This window comes from Vidua chalybeata, chromosome 4 (assembly GCF_026979565.1).
Source record: "Vidua chalybeata isolate OUT-0048 chromosome 4, bVidCha1 merged haplotype, whole genome shotgun sequence".
NCBI lineage: Eukaryota > Metazoa > Chordata > Aves > Passeriformes > Viduidae > Vidua > Vidua chalybeata.
Genome location: NC_071533.1, coordinates 67,400,911 through 67,427,231, shown reverse-complemented (window position 1 = coordinate 67,427,231; position 26,321 = coordinate 67,400,911). Strand labels below are relative to the sequence as shown.

The 26,321-nt window shown below is 48.7% G+C and overlaps 1 protein-coding gene and 1 long non-coding RNA gene across 13 annotated transcripts; one reads left to right on the top strand and one right to left on the bottom strand.

Annotated features, from left to right (window-relative positions):
* Positions 1–2,019: 2,019 nt before the first annotated feature.
* THNSL2 (threonine synthase like 2) lies at positions 2,020–22,750 on the bottom strand. 12 transcript variants are annotated; one of them, XM_053941163.1, is made up of 12 exons: positions 20,684–22,750; positions 19,785–20,012; positions 18,930–19,124; positions 18,528–18,680; positions 17,621–17,851; positions 16,625–16,773; positions 13,849–13,974; positions 12,791–12,930; positions 12,460–12,668; positions 8,441–8,505; positions 7,110–7,164; positions 3,707–5,991 (listed from the first exon to the last, which is right to left on the bottom strand). In XM_053941163.1, the coding sequence occupies exons 2-12, from the start codon at positions 20,005–20,007 to the stop codon at positions 5,729–5,731; spliced, it is 1,809 nt and encodes a 602-aa protein (XP_053797138.1). In that variant the 5' UTR covers positions 20,008–20,012; positions 20,684–22,750; the 3' UTR covers positions 3,707–5,728. The 12 variants fall into 12 exon arrangements, with proteins under 12 accessions (XP_053797141.1, XP_053797138.1, XP_053797137.1 ...); XM_053941162.1 differs by having other exon boundaries at positions 19,785–20,009; XM_053941159.1 differs by lacking the exon at positions 20,684–22,750 and adding an exon at positions 20,135–20,664 and having other exon boundaries at positions 19,785–20,009.
* LOC128787185 (uncharacterized) lies at positions 16,401–16,914 on the top strand. The gene is made up of 2 exons (XR_008430600.1): positions 16,401–16,449; positions 16,613–16,914. It is a non-coding gene; the product is annotated as an uncharacterized LOC128787185 (long non-coding RNA).
* Positions 22,751–26,321: the final 3,571 nt, after the last annotated feature.

Genomic DNA, 26,321 nt, shown 5'->3' with positions numbered 1-26,321 from the left:
TCAAGGATAAGGGCAGAAGACAGCAGCCCCAGGGTCCTGCGGCCCCCGGAGTGCTGGGGCAGAGCTGGGTGAAGGGGTTTTCAGCTGATACAAGAAGCTTATAGGGCCGATCCGGGTGGTGAGATCCCCCTTGGGACTCGTCCAACTGAGACCCCTGGCTGTAGGCATCTCTCCAGCTGGCAGCATCTGGGGACATTGGTCACAGCAGTATCACCCGGAGCGGGATGCAGGTGAAGGGGAGCAGGGAGGGTCACAAAAACTCTCTTCTCCTCCCTTTCCAGCTGGAGAGTCAGCAACAAACACCGATTTTCAACCCTAAAAAAAGAGCCGATACAAAACAAGCAGCGCAGTGGTTTGGCAGCGTGGCCTGAGGTTTGTGCTGGTGATCACTGAGTCACTGTCGGGCACCGAAGCCGATGGGAAGGCAACCTCCAGCAGGACAGGTCTCCATGGGGACCCTGTGAACTCCCTACCCGGCTCCCGGCCCCGGCGGGCGCATCCCGTGTGCAGCCCGCGGCTGGCTCCCGGCGCTCGTGGGGCTCTGGAAAGCACTTTGCCCCGAGCCTGGAGCTTCCCCTGGACCAGGCACGGCTCAGAGCCGTGGGGGGAACCAGCAGCTCCTATGGCAGAAGAAATAGTGCCATCTGCTGACATTCCCCGCTGCGTTCCTCGAAAGCCAGGGGTGCTTATCTCCCCCTGTGATCGGCGTTTGGGGTCGTGCCAGCCTGAGAAACACCCGCTCAGGGCCGTGCTGGTGGGACACCCCGCAGGTGAGCTGTGGGGTGTGCGGGCACCTGAGACCCCCAGAGACATCCAGGGTGCCCTTGGTTACTGGGGATGCAGACCCCAAGCACTCCTGGGTGGCCTGTGGTTACTGGGGATGCAGACCCCAAGCACTCCTGGGAGAAGAGCTGGAGGGGAAGGTGCTGGTCACTGCCACCCAGCAGGGTTTAATTAACCCCTTCACAGCAATTAATGAACACAGTGAAACCCCTCCAACAGGCTGCTCTTCAAGGGACATCCCCCATCCCATGCAATTCCTTAGTACAGCTTTTTCCACCCTAACCTTTGTTCCTATCACCTCTGATCCTGTGGGGTATTGGAGTTACTGGGACTCCCAGAGGAATTACTGGAAAACAGCCCTTGGCTGGTATGGTGAGCACTCAGATTTATTTTTTTCCATGAACCCTCCCAGAATCACAAAAGCCTCAGCTCCCATACAGGTCCCTGGGAGGTGACTGCATTTAGCATGATGGCCCCTGCTTGAGTTCCAGACCAGATATAAGGAAGAGACTTTTTTTACAAGGAGAGTGGTGAGGCAGTGGCACAGGCTGTCCAGAGAGGTGGTGGATGTCCCATCTGTGTCAATATTCAGGTCAGGCTGGACAGAGTCTGAGCACCCTGGTCTAGTTGAAGATGAAGGAGAGTTTGGGCCAAATGACCTTGAAAGGTCCTTTCCAACCTGGACTATTCTCTGGCTCTATAATGCATTTACATACATTATATGGATTGGATCTATGTTACACCTCGGCAGGAGGTCTTGTCTCAGGCACTGGCAAGGCAAAGGATGCCACTTGTCTCAGGCACTGGCAAGGCAAAGGTCACTGCTCATGTCCAAAACCACTGGGAGAAACTCTTCCCTGGGAGCACCTTTTCCCACACAGCGAGACATGAGGCCTCCAAGTGGGAAGAACCCTGTGACAGGGAGATGGTCCCACCCTGCCACCTCCCCAGGGACAGATGAGCTGCAGGGGACCGGGTGGAAATGAGAACCTGGTGGAGCTCGGCCTGGGAATGGCCTGTGGAAAGTAAAGCTGCTGATTTGCTGATTTTCCAAGCTGACCTACCAATAGCAAAACCATCAAAGCAAGAGACACATTCCTGAGGTCTGACCCAGCATGGCAAAGTCAAGGAAAGATTCCCACTGAACTCAACAGCCACTGGACTGCGGCCACAACACTTACGTATAGCCAAGACTTATTTATTATTTTTCCCCCATGGTTTTAATCAAGACTTCATCCCACTAGGGCTCTGTCTCATCCTGCAACAAGGAAGTCAAACTTATCCTACAGAGTCATTTTAAGACAATACATAACCAAATATATATAGTTAGACATATTACCGTGTAGGTATAAATACAAAAAACACATATGTATTTGATATACATACAAATAACCTCTTAAACTGGAGGCCAGTATAAAAAACAGAGTAAACACTGTAATAATTTTAATTATGCAACATATTCTGCCTAACATATTTATTTTTAATGACAGTCATTTTAATAGCTCTAAGGCCCTGAATTAGTCCAATATGTTCTTAACTATGTTCACTTTAAATACAAATGTTAATGACTTTTCCAGAGGGTCCAGTGCCCTGGATGAGCTTGCTACACAACAGTATATTCTCCTTAGCATGTTTACTTTTAATAACAGGTTTAATAATGCACTTGGGGCCTTAATAACCATGTTTAGTCACAAAGAGAAAAACCAGCTACAAAATACTTTCTCTAAAAACTAGGCTACAGGGGATTGCCGCACAGTTTCAAAGCCACACCAGCCATCCTTTAATGTTCCTCTATGTGTTTTGCCTCTGCCTGCATTCAGGCTGGGGAGCCTGGCCACGGAGGAGCAGCCCTGACCGAGTTTTGGGGCTGGTTTTGGGGTGACTTGGGGACCCTGCACAGCAGCTGAGCTGTAAAGGACCACAGCCAAAGGAGGCCTCACCTCCTCCCACCCCCAGTGCTCAGTGGTGGGTTTGGGGAGACACAGGGCAAATTTCAAAGGAAGGTATTCCTGGGCTCCAGCAGAGGCATCCTGGGGTTCTCACCAACGCTGCTGGCATAGACCTGCCAAAGGGAACACGTTTGAAAAATCTCACCCACCACCCATTAAAAAAAACACAACAAAACACCGAAAAACAACAACTACAACAACCAACAACTACAAAACCCCACCTCCTACATTTAGCTTTCGGAGAGCTAGAAATACCACCAAATTAAGAGGCAGGCAGGTGACAGCTGCTCTCTCCTTTCATGCCCAGATCAAGCCATTGCTGTGGACTTGCAGCCCCACTCGTGTCAGCCCTCCTGGCTGGGGCTGGGGGCAGGTGGGACCCCCGGGGCTCATCAAACCCAGCAGAGAGCTGATTCCAGCTTCCCAAAAGAGATTCACCCCGTGGTGTGGCTGGCAGGGTTTCTCTCCCGGCTGTGTCCAGACCTGTCCAAGCCCAGAGCTGTGTCCAGACCCGTGAAATCTCACATGCCCGGGGGATGTTCGGAGCTGCCTCCATGACCTGCGGGCATAGGACCAGCCCAATCCCTCCCTCTCCATTCAGATTGAAGGGTCACCCCCCACAGGGTGTCACAGATGTCCCCAGTGTGCAGCAGGTCCCCTACAGCGTGTGCTGGCAGGGCTGGAGATACCCCAGGGGCAGCACACTTCTCCCTCCATGCAGAAGTGTTCTGGGGCGTGCATCTTGCACCAAAAAAAACCTTATGGTTTGTCCTAAATATAACCATGGCAGACTTTGCCAGGCTTCAGCTCCACTTGCATGAAAAACATTTGCAAGGTTTGAACCAGCTCTGGTTTGTCTACCTTCTGCCCCAGGGCCTGAGTGAAAAGGGAGGGTAGAATCCAATAGCATGTTGTGCATAAAAAGATTATGCCAAAGATAACCTTATTGCTAATAATAACCCTGGAATCTATCCTGTGAATAGGCCCTATTGAATGCTTGAACACAGGCATTCCTCGGTTAGGTTTTTCTGCCTACAAATATTTCACTTGAGTCTTTAAATACTAATCAGAATTCAGACGAAGGGGTTTTTATCTTCAAAGTGCTGCAGCAAAAAAAAAAAAAATTAAAATTAATTCATTAATCAAGTATAATTAAAGGGTATAAAAGATGCCTTTTTCCAGAGCAGGGAGCCAACCAACGCAGCGTGAAGCCATCGTGGGGACTCCAAGCATCTTTCCCACCGCGAACGTGATTTTCCCGGAGCGGCGCCCGGGCAGTAGCTGTGCTTGTTCCCAGCAGCTCTGCTCAAGCTGTCTTCCTGACATGTGTTAGGCTGTATGTCTGCCACGCAGGAAATAGGGTTTGAAGCTCACAGCCAGGAGCAAAAGCTGAGATTGAAGCTTTAATGAAGCTGGGATTGAGTGGCTAGGGTGGTTCAGTGAAGCAGTAAATGCAAACACATTATCACCTGAGAACTTGCTCCAATTTCACACCAATTAACTAGGAATGAGAGAGGAGGGCTGGGGCTGGCTGCAGAGATGGCTGATAATCCTGTGAATGGGCAGAAATGGCTCGAACGCAGACGCGCTTGTGCCAAAACGAGTTTGTTAGATAACGCCAGTCCCGGTAATTTTGTCTTTGGGAGGGAGCATGTCATTACTGGAGCTGCTTTGATTAGCAAATATTAAAAACATTTGCCGAAATACAGTTGCCCGTGAGGGAAGCAGGGGTGGAAAAAGTAATAAAGCAATAGCTGATTATTTTATTCCTTTGCCAATGCGTCATATCACAGGGGAAGGGAAAGGAAAAGGGGAGAGGGAGAAGAGGGATGGGATGTGAAGGATTATTGGGGCAAAGTCGGCAGCTCATGGAGGGGAATATCCCATCCTCGAGGAGCCCCTCAGGATGCTCAGTTCTGGATTTCAGGTGGGTTTGACTTCTAATCCACTGCCAGCAGATGTAGGTCTGAATAGATCCCCAAAACTCACCTTGGCAGCAGCAACGGGGCCCATCCCCTCCCCTCCACCCAGGAGCCAGTTCACCTTCACTGCATTTTAATATTTGAGTAGTTCCAAATTTTTTCCCTGCCATGATCATTTCCATTTTAGGAGTTCAGGTGGAAGAAAGGCAGCACTTTAGGGGAAGTGCTGTTAAATGGGTTTCTATGGATTGAATGCTAAAACAAGTCCCACCCTCGGTGTGCCAGGCCCCACATCACCCCTCCAGTTACTGCAGGTGTCAGTGTCTGGGAGCAACCAGCGAGATCCTCCGGACCCACACCAGCCATGAGACATCCTGCAACCAGGAGGCTGCACTGGAGCAAACTCTTGGATGTAAATGAAATCTTGTTTTCATTTTAAAAAGCGTCAGTCATAAAAAGGTTACTGCAAGTGCAAAGGCAAGAACCAAGAACCTCCTGTTTTGGTGACACAACGGGCTGGAGAAGATCTCAGGAGAAATCCTGTGTTGTGTGGTGAACCCTGGGGAAGGTCTGTGCCCCAAGAGGGGTCCTCAGTGCTGCTCCAGCTCTTCTGTGGTGAGGCAGCATCCAGGAAGTTGTGTTATTCCTGAGAGCTGCCTGCCCTGCCCTCCAGCAGGGAGCTCTTACAAAATAATTGCAAGAAAGGTGCAAACAGAGGAAAAGCAGTGACTGCAATCCTATCACTCAATATTGAATTACTCCAGGCTACGGGAGGCACAGAGATATCTCCCTTTAAAATCAGGAAAGTGTTTTCTCCAGTGATGAATGCTGGATAGCCAGCAAGGGACCAGGACAAACCATAATATACTAAAAACCCAAGTATGGTCCACCCCACTAAGAGCCAAGGAGAGTGCTGGGGCTGGCTGCTGCTCCTCATCTCTAAGCAAGGTGGGCTCTGGATGCTCCTTACCCCACTCTGAGCCTGATTTTCAGCATCCTGCTCACTTCAGGTCCTCATTCCCTTCTGAACAGATGTGGGAAAGAGGAAAAAGCTGCAGCTTAAATGAGCAAGGGTCAGTAACTGCTGAGCCAGGTGCTGGAGGATTCTTTCCCCAGGGCAGGTGGAGTGGGGGGCAGGGAGACACCTTGTTCCAGTTGTTCCAGCCATGGGAAGTGGGGATCTGTGGCATTCCCTGTTTCTGGCATGCAAACCACTCTCCCAAGCAGGAAAAACATTTCCAAGTGGCAGATATCCCATTCCGTACACAACGGTGCTCCCGGGCCCCGGTGCAAATCCACAGGGCTCTTCCTGTCCGCGCTCTCCAGCCTGTAATTATCTTAAAGGCAACAATTAAAACTATTGAAACACATGTGATGGGTTTAGGGAGCATAGCTTGGCTAATCCCCACAAGCATCCCGGAGGAGCGGAAGCGAGCAGCTCCCAGGGTGCTGCTGCTTTGCCGGGCAGGTAGGGACCAAGTGGAGCTGCAGGGCATCAAGCTCAGGGTGAGGGAGGTGGCAGCAGCCTGGTCCCCAGGCACTGTGGGACCCCGGGAGCCACCCAGATGGCAGTGACCAGGCTGGGGGAGCTGCAGGAGGGTCCTCCTGCTCCTCACCTCGACCCTTTCCAGGGTCACACAGAAAGTCAGTGACAGAAAGACCCCACCCTCAAAACCTGCTGTTTAAGCTCTGATTGCAAACTTCAATAACAAAATATTTCATCTTCCTTTTCCCATGTCAGTCCAGGACTTAGCACAGTGAGTCCTGCTCCACTCCCTGTGTCAGATACCAAAATAAAGCCATGTTCAGACACAGCTCCTTCTCCCTTTCCCACTTCTTTTACTGCAGCATCATGCTGCTGTTTCATTTCATGAGCAAAAAGTTCTGCAAATACCTGTGATGCTCTGCTTGAGGGGTCCCAAGGCAAGAGAAATGAGATGAATAGTGAGGAATTGCACGAAATATCACTGACCTGTGCTCACCACTTTTTAATTTATTTGTTTTTCAGGAATCATTAGTTTTGCTATTTTTCTGAAAGCATCACCCTCCTGGAGCCACTTTATATTTGATTTTCTGCTCTGCTTTCTTTAAGAATTGGTTTCTAACCTGCCCTAAAAGTGCTGAACCAGCTTTGGGAGCCTGAAAATGCAGGGAACTACAGAACAAAAAAGAGAACACAAACTCTTTGTTCTCAGTATCTCGTGATCTTAAAGTGCTCCGGGTGATCTCAGGGGTGTCAGGGCAAGGACAGAGCCACAGAGGGCAGCTGCTGGCTAGTCTTTTCCAGCCCTCTTGTTCTGCTTTTCATCTCCCCCATAACACCTCCTTTTTTGTGGTATGGTGTTGTAAATATTCCTAGAATTTGCAAAAATTCTACATTTCCTTCTTTTTCCCAAAACCGAAACATAATTTTAACAATTTGGGCTAAAAGCAAGTTATTTTTCCTTTAAAATACCTTTTTTTAAGGCTCTTTTTTTTTTCAGTTTGTGCTCAAAAGAAGCTCGTGTTTGCTGCAAAGAAAAAAAATATTTTGATTCAGTTCAAACAAATTCAAACTCCTTTTTAATTATTTAATTTCTGAATGTTTACTTTTTTTCCCCTGCTTTTTCCATCCCATTTCTCCCCCTTTCTCATTTCTAAAACACAAACAATTGAGAAAAAAATCCCTTCTGAGCCACTTCTGTTGCTGCTGCCACCAACAGCCCCAAAGATGCTCCCAGCCCCATGCTCCCCTCACCAGGGAAGGAGTCTGCAGAGTGTCCCAGACCACTTCTTGTGTTCCCAACTCCCTGTGGATACCTGCCCAGCTCCATCAAAATCACAAGACAGACATAGCCATAGGGTTGAGGGAGACAGAAAAACCCACAGCAAATCCAGCCTTGGGTTGATAGGACCCTAAAAGGGCTGTGGCTGTTTTATGAACTGTGTGAGGAGTTATCAAGGCAGAGGAGCAACACCCTGGCTGACCAAAGTGCTGCACTGCCCCAAATCGAGGATCCTCTCACAGGCAATGTGTCTGTTTTATATTCTCTGTGTATTTATTACACAAGTTCTACACATCTCAGGTTATAAATTACTCAAATGTATAATGTTTCCATTCACAAAAAAAAAATATATATGCAGCTGTTGAACACAGAAACTTTTGTCTCATGAGCCATCTCTGACCAAGGCATCCTCTGAGTGAGCTGCATCTTCCCCCAGCACTCTCATAAGCTGCACAGCAGACAGCCACTGTCTTTCCATGTATTTATTGATTAACAGCAGCATTTTAGATAAGTGAAGCCCAGTTGCCTTTAAGGGCAGAAAAAAATTGGGCTTAGGTGTCATTCAGTGTTGTGGGCAAATGGGAAATTTGGTGGTTGCTTTCCATCACGTGAGCATCTGACATTTTATTTGTATTTCTAGAGGGCTTTAGTCTATTTTAAGCTGGGAAAGGGATAGGGGGTAGGGCTGGTGGGAGCTCCAGTTTCCCTGAGCAGCATGCCCTGAGTTGGGAGATTAAAAATGACCAGAGGAGCACCACAGGGATGGGGATTTACAGCAGTGTCTGGTTTTTCACAGTAAGAGTGAAAAAAGCTGAGGAAAGCAAGAAACAAGTGAGAGGGATGGAATCATATCTCCAGCTACTCAGATCAAAATGTTCACAAGACAACAAGTTTCTTCTGGGCATGATGAATGAATCAGGAGGATGTTCAGCAGCCTGTGTAGCCCAGAGATCAAACAAAGTGATCTCCTCTGTCTTTTAAATGTATGAAGCTGAAAGATCTAGAGGGCAAATAAACTTACTTTGATTGCAGGGCTGAGATCTTGGAAGTCACATTCCTTTAATTTCCTTGAGCTGGTTGCCTTCCCTGTGAAGGACATGCACAGGGTAGTGAGTTTTCAATGGAAACTGGTTTTGCCTCATTTTCCACTTCTGTTACAAGGAAAGAAGTGCAGTGCTCCAGAGGCCTACCTGCCTCTTTCTATGTAGACAGAAAGGGCTGGGTGTCTGTTTTTAATTACAGCCTGAAAGAACTGCATTTAAAAGACAACAGAAAGCTATTTAATTAATACTTATCATTAGCACACATAGGAATGCCTAGCAGCAAATTGCAACAACAAAGCAATTCCTTTTTATTTTTTTCCTTGCACTTTGGATAAATTCAAAAAAATAAGAGCAAACAAATCATTTGCACCACATTTGAGATGACATTTTACAGAGTGAGAGTAGTGGGAGTGTAGGTATCACCCTAGGAGAGCACAGATGTCTGAGCAGCCTTCTCCATCTCCAGCTTTTCAATCTCCAGCTCTCTTGGCCAAGAAGCTTATCTTCATCCATCCATCTATCTACCCTTCTATCTCAGCATTTACACTGGGCTCATCCCCATGTCTGAGCGCCTACTTGTCTTCATACCTGTCCATAAATTACATGGGGCCCCCAGGACATTATAAATAATAATTCAGCTCCCAAACCTTCAGAACACTGTTTTAAAGCATTGGCTTATAATTCACCATGTTGTGGGCTCCTCCCAGCTCATAAATGGAGTAGAAGGACGTGACAGCCCAGTCAGTGGAGTAATTGCCCAAAGATCAATTCATTGGGTGGCCACAAGCTGGAAGATGGGGATGGACATTGTGACAAAGCACAGGGGAAGGCTGGACTGCTCTGCTCATGGGAAAGAGACTCCTCACCCACAGCTCCTTCGGGATTTTATATTCCTCTCAATTTTATCTCAGCCAGAGCAGCAGTCAGCATCATTTCATGTCCCCCTTTAGCGAACAGATCTCTTAATGGCACTCTTAATGATTGGAGTATATCAGAATGGAGTATATCAGTATATCAGATTGGAGTATATATTCAAAATATCTTTCTGAACCACAGCATGGCTCTGCTGGCAGATGAAGTCCCCATGGGGCACAGAGGCAGATGGCTTAGAGGGCAGACCCCACATGTAGTCCCACAGACCCCAAACCACACCAGGACAGGCACCCCAATCCCTCGTGGGACACGCCAACTACAAGTGAATTTGGCTCAGGACAGCAAGTTGCTTTGGTACATGTGAGGTATTGAGTAGAAACTCCAGCTGAGCTATGACTATTCCTCTATTTCAACACACTGCACCTCCATCCCAAGACATTACTTTCTCCTTGAGGTAGGAGTTGGGAACATGTCCCATCCATGTCCCTCAGTGGGGGAACACAGTGTCCCCATGGAGTATTGTCAGCGGTTTGTGGGCTTCACTATCTCCTGGATGACCTGTCAGACGTGCTTGGGGTCAGGGACCTGAAACTGGAATTTTTGCTGGAGAAAAGCAAGAGCAGTTGATGGATGAGATCAATTATTTGACAAGCCTGTCCTGGGTTTGTGGTCAGCTCTGGAGTGTGCAGGACTAAAATACCATTAACCCCAGGAACATGTGAAGCTGCCAGAGCCTGCAGCCACCCATCAGTGTTGGGTGAGGAGGTACCACTTTTTGTGTGACTTTCCTCCCTCCATTTTCCATCTTTCCACCAAACCAGGCTGATCTTCCCTCTCAGCCAAAGACCCAAGGATGAGCAAGCAGAGCCCCAAGCACCAGTTCTGGGGACAGAGTGGGAGCTCCCAGTGTGAGAGTGGCCATGGATGCCATGGTCCCTGAGCAGGTGGTGGGACAAAGCATGCCCATGGGGCCAGGCACTGGGCCCAGGCACTGGGCTGGCACATGTGGCTGTGCATTGCCCTCTGTGGGAGCACAGCCCCCCTACAAGCCAAGCCTGTCTTGCTCCCTCTGCCTTGGCTCCAGGCATGGAACAGGCAGGCTTTTCCTGCTGTTCTTCTGCTCCAGAGATCTCAGAGAGGGTTTCATAGTGTCCTACCCTAAAAAAAGTCTGATTTGGGCTGGGGGAGACGTAACATCCTCACCCCAGAAGGGTATCCTCAGGGATGGTTGAGAATTAAACACCTTTTCACCCTGCAATGAGGCTGGACCCTTTACTCATCTTACTGCTTGAGGGGATGGGAGTATGGAATGTATTCGTCATGCTTTCTGCTTGCAAAACACACCAGGATTTTGGCAGGCTGCAAGTCCAGCTCCACTCACAGTGCTCCCCAGTGAGGGGTTGGGGTCTTGCCAGCCAGGTTTGCAACCTGTCACTTGGGTGCAGAACTGGGTACAATTTCAGGCCTCTCCCCTCTCACAGGGTGTCTTGAGATATGATTAAGAGCTAAATTGCAACTGGGCCTGGCTGAGAACAGCAGGATTTGGGGAGGCAGCTGTTAAGGGCAGTGGGGTCCAATGAGCATAACATCTGCATCAATGAAAGGGGAAGCTGATCATGGGGGTCAAAAGGGATCAAGAAGTTTCTTATTGCCACCCCCAGAGACGTCCTGAGCCACCCCCAGTGCAAAGTCATGCTTTGGGGAAGGGTTATTCGTGAGGATGAAGGTGCTGCTTAAATAAGAGGTATTTTGCTGGTTTGGCTCTTCAAGAAGGGTGAATGATGGCCTCATGAAAAATCATTCCTGGACCCCACCTCCCAGCTGCTCAATCCATGTAAGTAGAGCTGTTAGCAAAACATCCAAGTGCTGTGGTTTTTATATCATTTTCAGCTAAGCTGTTTCCCTCATCCCCATTAATTGGGATGGGGCAGCCTCAGCCCCCACCCTGGAGGAGGCACAGGTCCCTCCTCTCCTGCAGGGTTTCGGTGGGATGGAAGGAGGTGGCACAGAGCCAGCTGTGCCAGAGGGAGCCAAGGAAAAGGCTGCCTGGGTGCCAGCAAGGCAGCTTGCAGCCCAGGCCAAGCTTCCCACTCTTCCCGCACATTCTGCAACATCCCAAGCTGAATCACTTCACAGAATTTACTTTTAGCCTGTTAAATGCCACTAAACCTTCAAATTAATCCTCCCATTACAGGACTTCCTTTGATGTCAAAGGGGGAATTTTTTTTTGATGGCAAAGGGGGATTTTTCCCCCTGGTATAATTATTTCTATTTTTCTTCCCCCTTTTTTAGGCACAAGAGATTCCTGCCAGATGCATGACTTGTGGAGGCAGCTCCCACACAAGGTATTTATGTATTTATATGTATATGATGAGAACGTGGTATTGAAAGACCTGAAGTTTCAGGCAGAAGATAAAGGGAATTTCCCATTTCCTACTTGCTACAGTGGAAGTTGCCTGGGAAGAGTCTGAAGGAGGACTAGGACCCAAAAGCACTGGAGATACAGCACTGGAAAGTAGCTCTTTAAGATAAACTTGTCCAGGGAAAACAGCTAAATTTTTAACTGGAAATCTGCTATTTAACACTATCACAGAGCAAGTTTCAATGCCTGAGAACAATCCCTGGCACTACTTAAATTACAGGGATGGGTAAAGCGGATCCACTCCACTCTTTTATGTGTTTCCTACTGAGCATCTTGGGTGCTATTGGGATTGCTGGGCTGAACATCCCGGCACAGAGCCAGAATCACTGGATAATGCTCAAGAAGCAGGCAGCTGTGAGTAGTGCTGTGACAGCTTTCTGTAACAGCCAGTAATGATGGAATGGCCAGGTTTACTCAGAGTTTAATCAGTTTTTCTGATTTATTAGGAAAAAGGGATACAATTGCAGAGCTCTTTACTGAAAATGTTATGAAATTGTCCATATAATTGAACTCTTTACTGAAAATGTTATGAGATAGTCCAATTACACAGGGAAGTGAATTCTTGCCAGTAAATCATTGCATGGAGACTCCCAGCATAAGACAGGGCTTTTCTGGGAGTGGAGAATGAGCCCTGGGAGGCATTGTCCAGCTGTGCCCAGTAGTCAGGTCTGTGTGACTACCTGCCCTGGGATAGCGACTGACCCGTCTGTGCCTCCCACTGCTGCGCCACAGCTTCAATCCGGCCCCGGAGCACCTGTGCCCAGTGCTGTCCCCGCTCCAGGGGAGTGGACCTGGTCTCCATTGCTGTCAGAGCAGTGATTTCAGGGGGGATCTGGGGAACCAGGCCAGCTCGGAGAAGGGCATCCTGAAATTTGGCTGCAGAGGCTGGAGCCAAGCAACACCGGGGGATGCTGGAAAGGAAAGACAAGCAAAGAAAACTTATGGTGTAAGCGAGCTGGGGCTGGAGATGCTGCAGGAGCAAGGGGATAGTCATGGTCCAATCCCTAATGCTCCTGACCATGGCTCTCCCTACCTGCGTGGCCGTGAGTAGTGGTAGTAAGCAGCCACGGCAGAGTGGGGGCACAGCAGGTACTGGTTCTCCTCCCAGCAGCGCCGCATGGCTCCCACAATGTCCTGGTCAGAGGCTGAGCACGATCCCAGGGTCTCTGAGAGCTGTGGGGGAACAGGGAGGTTTGCACAGGGCACCACCACCCAATGTGTTGTTCCCAGCTGGCTTTGTGCCACAGGCACTCAGCAAAGCATGTGGAAATGGAGAGGCTGGAGGATGGGTTCCTTCAGAGAAGGAAAAGGGGTTGCTGATGCAGCTTGGGGATGAGGCACTGCTGGAATAAACCACAGGGATGGAGAGTGGCAGGGGGTTTCTGTCCACAGGTGCTGTGAGTGTGGGTGGGCAGGAGCCAGGACTCAGCTCCTCACCTCTGCACTGCTATTTCCATACTCTGAGGGAGTTTCTGAGGACTTGTACATCTCAGTGTAACAGCTCTTCTTGCTTTTAATAATAAAATTGTTCAGTATTTATCTTTCTGCAGCACAAGCAGGAGTGGGCACTGGGCAAAGGCTGCTCTCTGACGGAGAGCACGTCGCAAATTGGACAGGAAAAGGCAGGATTTTGTACCTGGCCCTTTTACAACTCAAATGTTTGGTTTTCTCTTTTATGTCTCTCTGTTTTGTGTTTGTGCTCCCCTTTGCTGTAACAGCAAGGCTGAATTGCACCAAATTCAGCAGACCCACTCCCAAACACCCAATTTGTGCCAGCATCCACTGTATGATGCCTCAGTGCATGGCCAAGGATAGGCCAATTTCATATGCTACCTAAATAACTGCAGGTAATTTTAAAGTTACTTTTGTGATGAAGAAAGAGCATTCTTTAAAAATAAAAAAAAGAAGGGGTTTTTAGTATCTCCATGCACACATATTGATATAAAACTGTTCTGGAGCCACACTTAAATTTTTGGTTGCATACTCTCCACTATGATTTTTTTTTATTCTGAAAATGAGTTGGAAATACCTGGTAGCAATAATCTTACACACACACACACAGGCACAGTGTTGTATGGATGAGGAACTGACCTTTCTGTGCAAATCCTCTGGCAGCTTCAGCCTTTTTGAGATGTTGAATTGCTCCATCAGAGTTTTTATGAGGCAGCTGTCAGAGCCCGAGAGCAGCCAGAGGATTCTCTCCATGTTGTAAGGCTCCTGGGATAACAAGGCAAGAGCTGAGGAAATTCAAACAAGGGGTGAAGCATCCTTGTGGATTCTCTGATGTCTCATTAGGGCTGAGGTCCTACCACTGTGTTTTTCTTCATGGAAGCCAGGGTGGGCTTTTTGTCTTCCCTTTGCTCACCTACATCCCAAGACAAGTCTTTGGGAACACAATGTCTTTTGAACCTCTGACCTGTCAGAGCAGTCTGACAGTGACCATCAGATTAAAACAGAAAATGAAGGGATGCCTGATGAATCAACAGCTTGACCACATCTGTACCATCACTGCGAGGAGCCCAGGCTAATAACACATTGTGTATTGGAGAACCAGAAATATCCAGCTGTTTACTCAGTGTTGCAGATGCTGCTGTGAGTCACCCAGCTCCTGCGTGACTTAATGAGACACCCAGCTCCCTGCAGGGCTGGCTGATAATCTCCATGAATTTATAGGGCACATATAGGGCCCCACTGGCCTCTATGGCTGTGTAGCAATCAGCATTGCAACACTGCAGCAGAACTCTGTGCAAGACTATACAGGAGGGTCCCAAACCAATTTCTCTGCCCTGCCTCGTTCCTGCACGTTGACAAGCACCAAGAAATATTCATCCAGCTGGTTTGGCTGAGATACCTTGTAGGGACAGATAGGACAAGGGCACCAATTTACAGAGTCCTCATCTCACCTCCTGGGCTCAAGTGTTGGGTTTGGATAAACTCTTCATAACTTTTAGCAGCTGACAGTGCCTGTGACCTTTTGTCACTCCATCGTGTCCTACCTTGTTGAGTCATCAGGATTTACTCAGCCTTTTGTGTCCTTATCTGGGTGTCCTATGGGCTCAGTTCTGTTCTTCATCTTCCCACCATCATCTCCCAGAGCCTGCAGCCTCTAATCTTCAGTCTAGTCTGGGTGTAGCCTGTCCTTTGCTCTAGGCTGTCCCCTGTCTTAGGCTGTCCTAAGATACAGGTCAGCATGCCTGGACTTCCATGAGCTGCTCCTGAAGGTGCCTCCAACACTTTGCTCCTGACACCCTTTCTCCTGTCCTTCTTTCTGCTGTTCCCACATCCTTCCCACATTCTTCCCACATTTCCCCTTCACCCTCCATTCCCACCAGTCTTGTGGTTTCCATTACAGAACACTATGTTGACACTAGTAAGTTGAAGTGGGCCAGGGCACTGATGCAAGTACCAGCCTCACCATCTAAGTAAGGCTTTTGCTTCTGTCCCAGACCATCAGAGATGTCCAGGAGAAGGTTGGGGCCCAGGTCATGGAGGGGACAAAGTTTTGGAGTGTGGATATGAGCTCTGTGGTTCTCCCTGACCTCAGGGACAAAGAACAGCCCCTGCCTGGCTGCAAAGACACAGCGTCTGCTGGGATTGTCCTGGGATTGCTCCTTGCAAGGTTCATCCACACCAGACTTTCTGCTTCACCTTCAACTCTTCAGGCAGCATCTAACAGGAAAGTTTTCTCTGCCTTATTTTAGTCTGCAGAAGCAGCAACCTAAAAAGGCTGTACACCCTCCATCTTTGAAGGTCTCCAGCACCCAAATGGATGAAGCCCTGAGCAATCCCACCTGACCTGAAGGCTGAACCTGCTATAAACAAGTCCTAACCAGAGACCTCCTGAATTCCCCTCCAGAACAAATGTTCTCTTTAGCTACAGAAATATTTGCATGGATGCTTCAGATGTGAGCTGAACAATGGCATCCCATGCAACCATGGAGAGGAATGTGCAGAGGGATTCACTCATCCAGCTCCTCAGGAATCTCAGGAAATCTCCTCATCTGACTCTGCCCCCAAGATCCCAAAGTCAGCATTTGCTGACCAGTGCTACTGAAGGGAGATGGGCTGAGAGAGAAGCCCAGTTGCCCCTGGAGCTCTGAGAAGCCCCACAAGTTACTGGCTCAGGAGGAAAGCCAAGCTGCAGAGCACAGCCTGGTGATAGGGGCATAAGGACTTAGTGACTGCAACGTATGGCAGTCCCTCCAGACTCCCAGGTCCTCCCAGTGTGTTTGAACAGCTTTCAGAAAATCCAGGTAGCTTAAGGCCATAGAGCTACAATCCCAAGGGTTTCCCACTTTGATCACTTGCTTGGAAGCAGATCTGATCCCTGGGGATCCCAGGATGGGAATGAAAGGGGAGGTATGTGCTTCCAGGTGTTTGGTTTCTGTACTTCCATGACTTTTCTTTCCAAGGCCTTTCCCTGCCTGCTGGGACTTGTTTTGCTCTGAGCAAGCTGCAGACAGCCATGAACAAGGCATTTCTTCTGGACTTCTCTACCTCCTTCCTAGTCTTTCCTCTTGCTCTTTGTGGAGCTTTTCAGAAGCATCAACAAAACCATTGTGACATGATGGCATGTTTAGTTCTCTAGCTGTCACATGTTGTGGAAATGTCCCTGTCTTGCTAAGCTTGCACAGAATGATCCCCAGAAACCCAGCACTCAACAACAAAGAACAGAAAGTCAAGCCCTGAAAAGTGAGGGAGGAGTTTGATCTATCTCAGCTCAGCAGTCTGTATCATAAATGGTCAATATGAGTCACACCTCCTAATGCATCGAGTGGCAGAATTTTACAGGTAGAACAGAGTACAAAATTTAAAAAAACCCCAGCAAAATCTTCTATTTTTGTATTTTGGCCAGCTCACTACATACCTGGATATCCATGGCTGATGCTAACGTAGCCTTCACGCTCTCTGCCAGTGAGAAATCTCCATGTTGAACAGTCCTATGAACGATGTCATTGCTGTTCACCACAGTAATAAGTCGAATTGGGAGACCCATTTTCTGGGCAATACAGCCAGCTAGGGAAAAGAAGTGAAAAAAATGTATAAGTGCTTGATGAAGAAACATTTGAAGGAGATTTAGCAAAGAAGTCATTGTACAAATTGATTGAGCATCTAGTTCGGAAGCAGACAAAAATTATATTTCCTTGTGGACTCTGAGATATCTGACTTCAGTGGTTTGGTAGAGTACAGATTATAAAATCCAGGGATGCAACGCTCCACCTGCCATTGAACACAGACCCTTGCTCATCTCCACTTTTGCTGGTGGATAGGCAGGGGACAGAGAGTTCAGGCAGCTGACAACAAACAGGTGAGATGAAGATTTTGGGCTTTTGCCTCTCTGATGGCAGCCTGGAAGAGGAGTGAATATGTAAAATCCTTTATTGCTTTCATAAGATAGTTTTACACCTATTTTGGGACTGAGGCAATCAAGGACTCTCATTTAGAAGGTCAGATTATGCAATTAAGAGTGGTTCTCCTCACCAGGCATTACCATGCAAACCAGTGAGGACCAGGCAGGACTCCACACCTCTGTTAATGTCTCACTTAAGAAATCAGAGCCACAGCATTTTCCCTCCTTTCTGCATCAAACACATTCTGTCCTCTCCTAATGTGCCCACCCTCAAGATAGTTACAGTCATCATCAAAGGGTGGTTTGGGTTTTTCTGCACCTTGCAAATCATCAGTGACACCTAAATTGAGTAATAACCATACATGAGTAATAAAATATAAGTGGTTCTGAAGAAATCCTACCAGAGAGTGGGTGTTTTAATAAACAGCAATACCCAGTATCTGTAAAGTGCTTTTGGTCCATAGATCAGAGCATTCTCTCTCTCTTATCTAACCCATCTCTTTTTCCCTTTACCCGTGATATTTCCTCCTCCTCCCGTTGGCACAACAATTTCCACCATTGGCAGCTGGGTGGTATCCAGGGATGGGGTGCACTGAAAGTAAGCATAGAAGAAGTGGGCAATCTGCACCATAATCCTGGACCAATTGACAGAATTCAAACTCATCAGGTTGTATTTTCCAGCAAAATCGACATCAGCAAACAGTTCCTTGATCGGCTCATCGATTTCATCGCTGTTCCCATGAGCTGTCAAAAGGAGAAAGGAAAGATTAGATCTGCCAGCAGCAGTGCATCAGGCACGAGGTGTTTCTGCTCAGAAATAGGGTTGGTCTCAAGCCTTGGGTTTGCTGTGGCCAGGAGTTGCCCATCTGCCCTGGGGGCTGTGTGAACCAGGGCTTGAGTGGCACCCTGTGGATGCCAGGTGGTTTCTGACACAGCACTCTGGGCTCTTGCTTCTACCAAATATAAACTCGCCAGGAAGGCAAATGCTGCATCCCCTTGTGAGATGCCAAGGTGAGACCAGGCTGAGCAGAGGAGTTCATGGGAACTCAAGCAGCTCAAGCACCCAGTGGTAATGCCAATCCACTGGGATGGCACAGTGGTAGGAGGTGGACCACCCATAAAGGCAAGAGGACAGAGGGAAGGGGTGGCTCCAGATCCTTTTAGTGACAAAAAACAGTGCTGAATTTAGTTCAGCCAAACACCAACCACCTGCATGGAGGCTTGGACCAACCACTGCTTGGCTGTCAACCTGGGGATGTTGTCTCCTGTTAGCCAGATGTCTGGGCATGGTGATAGCAATGACCCAGCTGGCTGCAGCTGCTAAAGCTGCAAACCCCACTGAGCAGCCCCTCAGACTTTTAGGGTCAAGGTTTTGACACAGCAGAGCCATAAAGTGGACAGTCCCAACAGCAGTGCCAACCAGCAAAGACATGGACGTTGTCTTCAATGACAGTAGTCATCTGTAGTTCCTGTATCTGGGTGCAGAACCCCTTGGGCAGCAGAACAAAGATGTCCACATTCTTCTGCCCTCTCACACTCTCGATGGCCGAGCTCCCCGTGTCCCCTGAAGTCCCTGTTTCAAAGTGAGGAAGCACCAAGAAAAGCAAAAAATTGCTGTGTCAATCAAACCTGCATCACTGCACTTTAAGAAAAAGATGCAGAGATGCTCCATGAGATGTTTTTGGCCAGAGCAGCCACCTTGGCATTGCCTGGAGATTATGAGGCAATACCATCCTGGGGCATCTTTGGGGAAGGCTGTAGGATGATGGGTCTCAAGGTAAAGGCCTGCCCAAGAACCTTACCTCCAAGGAGTCATACTCACCCACCAGAATATTGACATGCTTCTTCTTTTTCTCCAAGAAATACTGTAAAAACTGTCCTGTGCAGGACAAGGACAGGTCCTTAAATGCATACGTAACACCGTGCCAGAGCTCCAAAACGTTCAGCCCATCTTTCAGCCTGGACAGATGCACGACATTCTTGTGTCTGAATCTGCTGAAGGCCCTGTCGATCAGCTCTAGAGGAAAAATGGTTAAATGGCCTGTTAAATTAAAGGAGTGTTTTTCTGACCCATGGCTTCCTGCATGTGTGCTCTTTGTGCTCCTGGGTACTTTTCTGCACAAGCAAAGGCTCTCAGTTGCTGGTGCAGTGACAGATACCCAACAAGTTATTCGTGGTTATTAGGAATGAACCAGCCCAGCTTCATGCTGTTTGACAGCTCTGTGCTAAGTAATCCCAGGGGACATGCTACACAATCAGAAAACTATATTAAAACATAAAATACAGGAAACCCGAGTTTTATACCAACATGCCATTGAGACAGAGGTTGCAGCTGCCCTCTGGTGGAAAAGATAGCTCATAAGTGTTAAAAACATTAAAAACCACATGTCAAGGCAAGTGTGAAGCAGCAGAAAGCCCTATAGGGAGCCCCACAGTGAGCAGGGCCACAACATCAGCTTCTGTCACCAGAACCCCTATTTTTTACACAGGGGACACTTTTTGTACTAGTGCCAGCAAGGTGACAGAGGAGAGCAGGCTACAGAAAGGAGCAGGCAACGTGCAGCAGACTCCTTCTCTTGGGAGCCGTGAAGAGGATGGGGGAAAGGCAGGCAGATGAATGCAGACCCCCCCCAAACCCTCGTGCACGTCCCCGCGAGCAGCTCCCCGCTCAGCTCACCATTGAGCACGTTCCGCGGGACCAGCCTGGCCGGGACGAAGAGGGAGCACAGCTCCTTCACCAGCTCAGGGTAGGACAGGCTGCTCCACCTCTGCAGGGTGTCCCTGTCCAGCGAGGGGATGTGCTGGGGCATGAAGAGGCCCCCATCGGGTGCATAGCCAGAAAAAAGGGCTCCCTCGAAGTCCACGGCCCTCGTGCCTCCCCGTGTGCTGACGTACTCCATGGCTGCTGGGGAGGCACCGCAATCACTGCCAGCAACCCAAGGCACCCCCGCACCAGGAACAGGCCCTCATCCCAAAACAACTCCAGAACCTCCCCCGTGGGCACACAGAGCTCCCCAGGGAACAAACCACCTCCTCCCACAGGAAGCTGGAGCAGCCAGGGTCAGTGCAGGACACTCGGCATTTTGCAGGAGGGTGGAAAGGCTGCCTGGGATTTGTGCCAAGCTTGGAGCCTCCCTGTCCCGCTTTCCCTCCCCCCTGCCCGGGGAGACACTTCCCGCCTGAGGAAAAGCCCTGACGGCGCAGAAGTCGCTGCAGAAGCACGTCATGAACCTTTGCGGGCTGTTTGCAAAAGCTGGAGCTTTCAATTAAAAAATAAATCACTACGTTTTCAGAGCAGGCTGATTTTGTTCAAAGGGGTTAAACTAAGGACAGGATTTGACGCAGCGTAGGAAGGGCTGAGCTAAATGCTCCGGACTGGCGCAAATCCCGCCGAGCGGCCGCCGGGACCGGCCTTGTCAGCCCGGAGCCCGCGCAGCCCCGCGGCTGTGCCCGCCTCAGGCCCTTGGGCAGCGCTGCAGCCCCCTCAGCGCGGCTCAGCTCGGCGGGGAAGTGCCCAGAGAAGCTGCGGCCACCGCTCCCAGCCCGGCCACCCTTTGCGCTTGTGCTCACGGAAACCTTGTCCCCAGTGCCGCCCGCCGGTGTTCCCGCTGCCGGCAGAGACGGCCCGCGGCAAGCCTTGGAATGGGAATATGCGGGAGAGAGGGAGCTCAGCTGGTTCTGCCGGTGCCAGGAGTCCGGACAAGGGGCAGCAGGTGCGGGCTGCAGCTAGGGGGAAATCTGGTTAAATATTAGGAGACAGCTTTTAACCTGAGAGTGATCGGGCACAGGGCACGGAGACCTTGTGGTCTCTTGTATAACCCTGGAGACATTCCGACTTCAAGTGGGGAAACACGGAGAGACCTGATTAAAGCGTGAGTTTGGACTTAAATTTGAGATTGAAGCTGCTTAAAGGAGGATTTGGGTCAGGAAACCCCAGAAGTCCCTTGCAAGCACAATCAGTCTGGAATTCAGCTCTGCTCAGCCTCCCAACAGCCCTGTAACATCAACGGGGAAACTGAGGCACAGGGGAGAGAGGAGACATGGGAGAGGTTGTGCAAAAAAAATCCACATCTTCAAAGGGAAGGGCTGTGCATCCCTTTGCTGCTATTTATTTTAATATAATTAGCATTTTTTGAAGGGCAAGGTCAGCACAGGACCGGTGGCTGCACAAACCCAGGACACAGCTCAGTGCTGGAGAAAGCAAAAGGACTTCAGGCCAGGCAGGCAGGAGCAGAGGTACAAAGGATGGCTGATAACAGCCTGCTATGAGCCATGGAGCCCACATCTGCAGCAAGGAACATACCACTTGCCAAAGCACTGGAGTCTGACACTAAATACATTGCCTCTCTCTATTCTTATGGTTCTAACTGGAGCAATGAGACAAATTTCTGATAGACAGTGGTCCAGTCACTGCCCTGGGCAGTGGTGTGGAAAAAGACTTTTCTGCACCCAACATCCCAAAAGACTCTTTCTGCAGGCTCTTTAGGTAAAGGCAGTAGGTAAATTGCAGGCTCTGGACAGAGCTGCTTTTGATGGTATTGCTCAAGGTTGAACAGGGCAGCTGTAGCAGAGCAGGAAGCAAACAGAAGTGTTTTAATAACACATCTGAGCTCAAACAGTGGGCCAGAGCAGAGCACACCTCTAGGAAATCAGCTAGGAAGGGAGCTACTTATCTATAATTATATAAATTATATCACCAACCAGCCTGCATCTCCCCACCATCTCTGTGCTCAGTATTCCTCATGACATTGCAAAGATGAAGCCTGAGCCACCCAAACCTGCTGTGGCCCCACAGTCCTCCCTGTACCTGTAGTCACCACGTCCTCTTGTCACACTGGCATGCAGTGGGGTGCTCACCCTGTAATGGAGATCTGTCCCCATTCCAAATGTGGATCCACGTCTTTTCAGAAGGTTCTGTATAAAACAGCAAGGCTGGACCTTGTTCTTCAGGGATTGGTCCTAAATTGATGGTGAAACCTCCCCATCACCATCCCTGGAGTCACTGGAAGCTCCCAGTGATGATTTGTTTGGATGCTGAGGGGAGTGGCTGATATCTCCAAAACAGTGTCAGCTCCTCAACATGCTCCAGTGGTAGCTGACACAAAAAACTGCAAGTAGTATCTCTGGACAAAACACTGAAATATTAGAAATAAAAGAAATAGCAAAAGCTGCAGGATATGTGATTTGCCTCCTCTATTCTAACCTCTCCCCTTCCCCATGATGGTGTGCCAACGTGAATTCAGGATTTTCCTTCCTTGCCCATGCAGTGGCAGAGCACACTTTGAGCTCAGCTCAGATTCAGGCTAGAACAAGGACAGGATCAAATCCATAGGCAGAACTGCACAAGCTGATATTTTTTATTACAAGCTGCACAAGCTGATAGTTTTAGTGCAAGTATTTAATATCACCAATGTACATCTTTGCAAGAGTCACCCAGCACACTTCAATGAGACCTCACCTATTCCCACCAGCATGGGACCTTACACCTCTGGGCACTCACTTACCCTCTGTCTAACTCTTTTAATGTGTGTTTTAACTATGTGAAATCACTTCATTAATGCATCCAAATTTTTTTTCCAAGTGAAGAGCTTAAAATGAGATTGATGATTCCTTCAGTATTACATCTCTCTGGGATGCAGGAGCCCTGCAAAAAAAAGAAAAAAAAAAAAAAGAATTACACCAGGATAGGATACCTGCTGCTCTGTATCTACAAAGAGGCTGTTGCCACAGGCCTATCCATGCCCTGGGTCTGTCAGCAGTGATAACCCTCATTAACAAGGTCAGTGGTTAATGCTGGGGTGCAGGGACTGCTGATGTGGCAGTCACAGGTGAGCACAGAACACAGCCTGGGACACAAACCAGGATGACACTGCCATTTACTTGGAGAGGTTTTCCCATGCTCAGCCCTACTTCATTTCCATGAACTCAAGTTTACAGTGGCATTTCATCTTGGGTGGAGCTCTGAGCAACCTGGTCTAGTGAAAGGTGTCCCTGCCCATGGCAGGGGAGTTGGAACCAGATGATCTTAAAGGTCCCTTCCAACCTGAACCATTCTGTGATTCCATTATTCATTCTATGATTCTTTAATGTTATTTTGAATTTTTAAGAGGGGAAGAGTGTGTCCATGCTGCCTGTCAGGACTCATCCACTGCAGCAACAGATGAAGAGCTGGAAAATGTAATAGCCTCTAATTAGCCTGGTCTTACTCACTGCCTCCATATTCCTGCTGGGATTTGCAATTCTACTTTGGACCTTGCCCATTCCTGAGCAGTTTGTGGTCTCTGGACTCATATATCAGGAATCACCTGTATTTGCAAACCCCAGGTAAAGCTGCTGTCAGACTTTACCTTTTTTCTTTTTTTTTTTTTTTTTTTTTTTTTTGTTCTTTTTTTGGAATGCATCATTTTTCATCCATCCAGGGGAATTTCCTCAACCTCTCCACCTTCCAAAGGCATCCCAAAGCGTGATGAGGACTGAGAAAGCATAAAGACATGTATAACAGCAACAATTCAAACTTTTCCTGCACAAATCCCCCTAAAATAGCATGTCTCAGCCCCAAACGTTGCAGCACTCAAAGACAAGCCCAGCAAAACTCTCAGCTTCGTGTTTGCTGAGCAGCTTTTCCGTCCTCTCCAGCAAAGTGTGCCCCTCTAGATGTCCCAAGCACAAGAGGCACGTTGGGTCGGAGTTCCCGGCCCATTTTCCCGGCAGAGCATCCCCAGGAGCGCTGTGGACCAGCGGCTCTGCCGGAGCCACCGGTGAATCCCAAGTCACTAGATGGCGGCAGTGCCTTGTGTCCAGGATCCTGGAGGAGATGCACATCCCTTTCCCTGATCCCATCCAGCCTTTCCCACCCTCGCACAGGTCCCTCCACCCTTCGCGTTACGGACGCTATCCCAACAAAAGCCGGGAAACTCCTCTCCAAAGTTTTGGAGCTGAGAAAAAGGAAGCACGGGCGGTGTCCTGCGGCAGGAGGGTTGGATACAAAGCTGATGCAAGAGCTCATCGGGGTGGGAAGGAGGTTCTTCATGTTCACCTATCCCCAGAGGATTCCATCCTGGGATTTTATTACCTTCTTTTCAGCAAGATCTCTCCTGTCCCCAGTGAGACATTCAGAAGAGGACACACAGAAAAGACTCCAAGTCTCATCCAGGTCCAAAAAGCACCACATTTAATAAAAAAAACATGTAACCCTGAGCAGAACAAAAATATCCCCATTACTTCCAGTCTGTCTCTGCCCACAAGTTGTCTGGGGTCTGAAAACCACATTCAAACAAAAGCTTTCATATATAAGTGACCCAGACAACACCAGGCAGGTCCAGAAAGGCAGTGACCAGGGTGTTTGGGATTTTGCAATGCCATTTACTGCCCTGTACAGAGTACCTCCTAGTGGGAAGTGTGTTATGTTGAGAAAATTTACAGGAGCGTATCACTGGGGGTTCTTGAAGTTATGTGTCCCCTGCCCTCTCATGTACAGAAGTGTGAACAGTCACAGAGAGAACAGGGAGATTCTAGGTAAAAACTGCAAGGTTCTGGCCAGAAATCAAAGTATTTCAGTTGTGCCTTCTCAGAGGCAGGCACAACTTAGTCAGGCTCAGAATCTACACCAGGAAGGGGGCTAAGGAAGTTTGCAGAATGTCTTTAGTTGCACAGGCAAACATGCACCCAGAATTATTTATTTGAGCATCATGTCAAAGAGATAGAAGACAGAAATGTATGACTGTAAGTAAATTAAACTGTACAAAGCTGCATCTGTATTACAGCAAAGGTAGCTCTTTCCCCCACTTTCTAAATCTGATCTAAATTGCCAATATCACAGCTGATGTGAGGCAGAACTTCCACATGGATCACCTCCTCTCATCTGCAAATGTGCACATACAGACTTTTCCCCCTCTGGTGATTTTGCAGGGCAAGGAGCTGCCAGCATGTTGGCCCTTTCCCCACATTTGGGTGCAACGCTCTTGCCTCAGAGCCAGGTGTTTCACAACCAGGTCAAGGACATCTGTGTTGTGGTTTGGGTCTTGTAGGCCAAAGTGCAGGACCCACTCATAAAGGCAGAGCAGAAATGGAACTCAAGGAATTGCACAGTGCTGGCATCACTGGTGGGATATTGGAGAAGCTGTTGTATCCTGGAGAAGGTTGTGCAATCTGGTTCTACTGTGCTAAAGTTTACATTATTCCCCATAGCCACATTTTTTATCAAAATCTGCAATCCCATAGCATGTGGGCTCTATGACCCCCAATTAGGGACTGAACAAGGGAGATGCTTTATCAGCTTCTCCAGGTGACTTTGGAAAAGTCAGGCACCATAACATGCAAAAGGGGGGATACCTGTGCTCAGGGAGGCACTTTGACTATAAAAACACAACATAACCAAGTGGGATGTGGACAGTGGCAGTCCTGGGCTTTGTCCACAGCTCTGGTCTTGCTGGCACCATGGTTGTTCCCCATGGAGCACCTCTGTGGCCCTGGACCTGGTGAAGGCTCAGTTGCTGTCAGACTCCATGCAATTCTCTGCCCTCCTCACAGCTGTGTCCTGCCTCAGCACTGACCCTCTGGCTGGTGCATCACTCTTGGCTCATTGCTTTCCCCAGCCAAGGAGCACTGTCTGCTAGAGAAGGTCTCGGGGGTTATTGCTTGAAATTTGCTTCATTTTATACACAGATTGTGGTTATATATTTGCCTCAGGGAGAGACAGGAACAGGCTCCTCCCCACACTTGTCTGGCCCCAAGACGCTCTCCTTGACTAATGACTTGCAACCCTCTGTGAGGAGCACTGAGTGAGCCACTGTGCTTGATAAATCAGGATGAAGGGGAGCACAGCTGGGCAGGTGAGTACTGGCCCACAGTGACAGCCAGGTGTCCCTGCAGGACTGGAGTTCATCTGACCACCTGTGGGCACTTGGAGGCTGCTGCCCTTTCCATGCCAAACACACCGGTCTCCTGCACTTGCTCAGATAAAAATTTCCTTATCCCCACTGTGTCTCAGGGGCTCTTCATGTGCCTGGGTCAAAGGGAAATGTTTGCACTGCAGATGTGTGGTGGGATCTTGTTGTAAAATGCAGACAAACCCAGTGGGAAGAATGATGATGTCTGATTCCAGTTCAGAAGGCTGAATGATTTCTTTATTATAACTATGCTATGATACACTAATATACTATATAAAGGAGGATACTAAAAACTACATGCTACTTTCTCTAACTACCATATCTTA